This window comes from Arachis hypogaea, chromosome 4 (assembly GCF_003086295.3).
Source record: "Arachis hypogaea cultivar Tifrunner chromosome 4, arahy.Tifrunner.gnm2.J5K5, whole genome shotgun sequence".
Classification (NCBI taxonomy): domain Eukaryota; kingdom Viridiplantae; phylum Streptophyta; class Magnoliopsida; order Fabales; family Fabaceae; genus Arachis; species Arachis hypogaea.
In genome coordinates, this window is record NC_092039.1 from 9,740,245 (window position 1) to 9,746,196 (window position 5,952).

The window sequence follows — 5,952 nt, forward strand, 5'->3', positions numbered from 1 at the left end:
AATTTATATAAAAATTAATTTAATTTATTTTTAAAATTTGAAGGATGAAAATGACTTACGTGCATAATTTGAGAAATTAATTTGACTTTAAATAAATTTATGACATATCAAATAACACATGGCATGCCACATGTCATTGATCTGATACATTGGCCAATTATTTTGTGACACATGATATTAACCTACTCCGTCATTATGCCACATGACACTTGATATATCATCATTCAACTAACAAAATGACCAATTTAATTTACATTTTATCTTTTAGAGACTAATATGATTAATTTAATCTTTTAAAAAATAATTTGAAAAATGAGTTATTTTTCATAGATGAATTTGATTATTAATCTGTTTAGATAACTTTTTTTTTTATAAATAACGATGCAGGAAATTTACTAGGGAGATAAATATGTCAATTTTTGTGTATTCTTCCAAACCATCTCAAAATTGGAGCGGCAAGTTACTTTATCATAGATGACCAACGGCAGGGTTTCGAATCAAGAAGGCACATGAAGCAGCAACATATTATTTTACAACAATGTAAATGAAAATTAATTCAATCAAAATGTCATTGTCAACCATGGGGGTAGACATTATTGTAAAAGGGTGGAATAATCACATAAACTATCCAAGTTGCATATTCCAAGCTTCGACATTTAAACACCATAGCTGCGAGAACCCACCATTCAGAAGACCCAAAACCTGACTGAACTAGTTACCAATACCTGATACTACGAATATAACTGGCTACATTGATGATCCATAAAACACCAGTAACTAATGCCTTAACAACAACAATAATAATATAATCATGCACACAGAATGGAGGCATCTAGAAAAAAGAACCCCCCCAATGGCAGCCCGGTCTTCCTTGGTTGGTTGAAAGGATTTGTCTTGCTTTTGCTTCCATGATTAATCCAGCTTAACGTTAGAATAAAGAAGTGTGTCCCGTGTGAGCGGCATGTTCAACAAGTAATGTATCTGTCAGTAAACAAACAAATTGGTAAAACACAGCGCCGTGCAGCATTGAACAGGGATCGTTAATTATCCAACTGGTCCACTCCTACTACTTGGCATTCTGTTTTAAAGAGATCCAAGACCGCAGATAAGATTTATGATTTAGTGTAATTATTTTGCAGGAAACTTACCCCAATAAGAGTTGAAATGAGCAAAATTATTCCTGTTACCCAAGCAAGGGTTCTCCTAACTAGCAACACTTCTGGTAGCGTTGCATTCAGTGGTTGTGTTTCTTCCAACCATCGCACATTGTGGTGAGGAGTATAGATCGCATCAAACCTTTTGCCCATGTCTTCAGAAGTGGTTGTTATCACACCAACAATTTGACCTGCTCAATCGTTGATCCTTGAGAGGTTAAATGAAGGAAAATGAATCCTTTAAGACCAAAATAATATTGACAACTGATGAACAAATAATCAGCTAATAATTTGATGCAGTCAATTTGACTATTATTTCATTTTGGTACCCTGGGGCCAAGGCCCAAAGAAAAGCAATAAAATTGCAATGCAATCCTTTTGAATCAAACACCAACTATTTAAGCCTGACAAAAATAAACCTTTATATGCTTCTTGCAGGGAACCAAATATCTTTGTCACAGTTGCAAGAAATAATTCAGCTCCATGTTCAGCAAGACTTTCAGTATCCTGTTGCTCTTGCAAAACCTGCACCAAGTCAATCGATGGTTATCTTTAAGGGAGTAGACACCTTTTATGAGTTGAATGGGTCAAAACAGTCTTGAATTTTCCTTCTAAAGGCAAAGAATAGGAAAAGAAGGGAGGAAAGACGTTGCATCGAGCACCTTGATCCCATTGAAGTACCCCATTACCAACTCAGCGGGACTCTGAGTACTCTGAGTTAAATATTCATGCATTTGAATAGCCCTTTGTACATTACGAATAAGAGACAGCAAAGCTATTACATACTCCCTTTCTGGTTTCTGAAAACACAGATAAGTAAAAACTCACAATCAGTCTCAATAAAGATATATACAAGTTGCAAAATATAAATCCTAAAATGCCAAATGTCTTCATGATACCTTTGACATATGAAGACTAAAGGCACCATTTGCCAATGGGATGGTAAGAACTCCATTTAATGGCTCTAGTGCATCTGAAGCATATGATCCACCCATCAAAGATGACTAAGAAACACAAACAACAAAGTCACATATAATGTGAAAACTAAAATATTATTGAAGTAGCACATAGATATGCATAACATGAAGAAAAAACTGACAAAATCACTAATTGCTGCATCAGTTAAGTCTCCATATTGCTCATCCAAAGAAAACACAGAAACATCATTCTCATCTGCAGAAATAAATCCAAAAAAGAATAAGAAAAACCACTAACTAAAATTTATAATAAATTCTACTAGTTGTGCCTGTTAGCATTGTCATTTGTATTCTGTTTCCCACATTCATGAACATTACAAAATCACTCACCTAGAAGGTGAATGTCAACTTTATCAGAACCAAGGAAGTTTGTCCTCAAAACTGAATCGCTCAACTTTGCATTATCTTGGACAACTTTTTCAAGACCTAAATTCAAGATAAGTTCATACTATTATTATTACTATTCATGAACAAGAGCACATTGTACAAGGAAACAGCTCTTCCAAACTGAGTTTATCTCCAAATTGAGCAAGTAAGGGGCTATCCACCCTTAGATTATTTTAAGATGATAATGTGGATAAACCCCATACTTTTTCACTTAATAAGACAAACTCAATTCAAGGAAGTTATCTCTACTATAGAATCAACCAATTTAAAGTCAAGGCAAGAGACCATTAACTCCATCCACTTCCAACAAGAACACAGCACCAGGCCTATTGAATGGATTGGGAATGAGGACCTCATTCAACTGCAAAAAAGAATTATCAGCCGTTAGTTCTATAAAGGCTATAAAAAACACATGATATAACATAAACTAGGTCGTGAAAACTGAATATCATTGATGATTTCAAAGACCTTGGATGAGCTAGAAGTTGACAGGCTAGAAGGTGGTGCAAAACCAAGCAAGATTGACACAGCAGCACCAACTTCCTGAAGCAACATAGTGGGGTGCTGCAAATTGAAAATAGTAACACAGTGAGATCACTATTCCTTAATTCAACAACAACAACTACTACTACTACTACTGCTGCAAAATATTGCAGTTATCTCATAATGGAGAATGAGGGAACATGAAAAGGACAGAGATATTGAGAAGCTTTGAATCTAATTCAAAAAAAAAAGGGTTTAACCCTGATTCAAATATTCAATAAGATCAATCACTTGAACATGAAAAAGGAGGTCGCGCAGGGGATGGGTTGAGGGGGTGCGAGAAGCATACTATGAGTTTACACGAGAAGATTATAATATAACCTACACTAAGATAAATTAGAAAAATGTCCATCACCCCTCCAAAATTACCAATTAAAAAAATTTGCTCTGGATATGTAAGTTTATACAATATTGCCTTTGTTGTATTGTAATAAAAAAATTAGCATAAATTTCTCGTCCAGGTTCATTTTTATACAAAGTTTCAAATGATTTATCTATAGATATGGGTTTAAGATAATTAATTTAGACTTCTAATCTATGACCCAAGCTACTAGGTAGTAGGTGGTGTTCTTTAAGTTTATATAAGAAAATTCGGCTTCTATGAAAAGTAATATGGAAATCAAGTGAGAGGAAACCCTTTCAAGATAGTAAATATTTCTCATTGGTAGAATCACTATAGCACATCTGAATTTGAAATAATTTAAGAAATTTGATAAAATGAAAGGCTTTTTCCAGCAAATTTCTTTCTCTATTCCTCTTAGAGCTGTTCTTTCACTTTGCCATTCTTGTTTTTCATATTTGTATCAAATTATCAGCTCCTTTCTATTCTCCAAACTCTTATAACTTTATTTTGATGCATTGAGAATGTAAAAATTACACTATCATTCAATTGAAAATTAAGCTCATTCTCTAACCATTCAAGTAATGGGGGGTAAAAGGTACATCAAATTCCAACTTTTTGTTTTTACAATTTCTCAGACCTAGCAACCAAGACTACCTAAGCAGAAGAGATGCAGTCTACTATACAGTATACACCCCCCCCCCCTCCTTTCCCGTCCCCCTTTTTTTTTCTCTCTCCTCCCTCTTTCTAATACTACCAATCCAAAATTCAATTTCTCCAGTTAGCAGAATTAACACTAAAACTCAAGAAGTCCCTAAATGCTCAAATGCCTCCTAAGTCCTAACCTTGACTCGGATATAACAAGCAAAATCAAGGGCAATAACTTGATCATCTAATGAAGTTCATTGACAGTTTTTTTTTCCCTCATTATGAAAAATTCATATGGAAAAAGCTTTTCAAGTGATGAAATTCTATAATCAGTCAGTGTTGCTTGATTTACTAATCAGATTGGAGAACTGATTTCCACAATCGCAATTTCAAGTAAACAACTGAAATACGCATTGATCTACAAAGAAGAACCACAAACCTCATCGTTGGATGATCCAGCGCGAAGGAATTGATGACCGGAACCATCGATGAAGAAAACGGAACCAGAAGGCTCACCCTGTGCCCAACAACACAATCAAATCAAACAGAAGAAAATATAAAAGTTTGATCGAAACCGCCATCAAATGCAAAGATAATCCAACAATCGTAAAGAGAAAGAGAAAAAACAGAGAGAAACAAACCTTAGATTGGGAAGAGAAGAGAGAGAAGATAACGAAGAGGCTCCAAATGATGGAAACGCGAAACTCCATCGTAGAGAGAGAAGGAGAGATCTGAAGGTTCCACTTCAGCTGATGTGTTTTGTTATTTTCCTTGCGAAAATACAAATCGCGTTGGTGATGATGATGCTCGTAAGTTCGAGCTTTTTTGTTATTGGGCTTCGGTTATTAAACTTTAGGCCTATGAGTAACAGTGTGACCATAAGCCCATAACTTTTTTTTGGGTATAAAAGTATTTTTTCTCCCCGTCCAAAAACTATATTTTTTTCTCAAACCACGATTATTCTTTTAAAAAATTATATCTAATCCCTAATTTTATTTAATTTTGTACCTAACGTTTTTTACTTGTTAAAATTATTTTTGGATTGTAATTCTATCTAAAATGTTACAATAAAATTAAATAAATTAAAAATATTATGAATTTTTTTCGATAATTTTACGAAGATCTCGACTCCAAAGGAAAGAGAGAAATTTGTTAAGTACAACTATAATAACAACACATCACTAAATCAAGTTGAATTGGTCTAATGGTTATTTTATTAGTCTGTTTAAGTAAGTGTCTGAAAATTAGTCTTTGACCTGAAAAATATTATTTTTGTATAGGAGGTTCTGTATTTTATGAAAAATTTCAAATCAAAATATGGTTCTCTGAATTTTAAGATAAATTTAGAGAAAGTATATGATAAAGTTAAATGTGAATTTTTGGAGCAATTTCTTATTATTCTTGGTTTTCCATCATCCATTATCAGATTGATTATTTGATGTGTTCGCTTTTCTACCTTGTCTATCTTGTGAAATTGAGATAAATTTAAGAGTTTTCAACCGAAGAGGGGGATCAGACAAGGGAAATCGATGTTCTTTACTTGTTTATTATCTGCATGGAACATCTGAGATGCCATATTTCTAAGCTAGTGGATTCTGATAGGTGGGACTCAGTGGCTGTCTCAAAAGGAAGTCCCAAAATTTTTCACATGATGTTTACAGATGATTTACTACTTTTTTGTAAATCTTCTAAAAGTTAGGTAATGAGGATGATGGATGTTGTTAGCACCTTTTGCAGGCCCTCGGGTATAAAAATAAATTTGGATAAGTTTAGAACGCTGTATTCAACTAGTGTCTTTAGACAAAGGAAAGAAATATTCACATATTTAACCTCTATTCGATTCACAAATACCTTGGAAAAGTACCTGAGAGTTCCTTTGGGTCATGCAAGGACTTCTAGAGCT

The 5,952-nt window shown here is 33.9% G+C and overlaps 1 protein-coding gene across 1 annotated transcript; it reads right to left on the minus strand.

The window, feature by feature from the left end:
* Positions 1-510: 510 nt before the first annotated feature.
* Positions 511-4,860, minus strand: LOC112796193 (uncharacterized). Its single transcript, XM_025838538.3, has 11 exons — positions 4,691-4,860; positions 4,489-4,566; positions 2,987-3,082; positions 2,804-2,879; positions 2,462-2,557; positions 2,254-2,327; positions 2,054-2,158; positions 1,817-1,954; positions 1,574-1,679; positions 1,149-1,345; positions 511-981 (listed from the first exon to the last, which is right to left on the minus strand). Exons 1-11 carry the CDS (start codon positions 4,757-4,759, stop codon positions 913-915), a joined length of 1,104 nt encoding a protein of 367 aa, XP_025694323.1. The 5' UTR covers positions 4,760-4,860; the 3' UTR covers positions 511-912.
* Between the last annotated feature and the right edge of the window lie 1,092 nt (positions 4,861-5,952).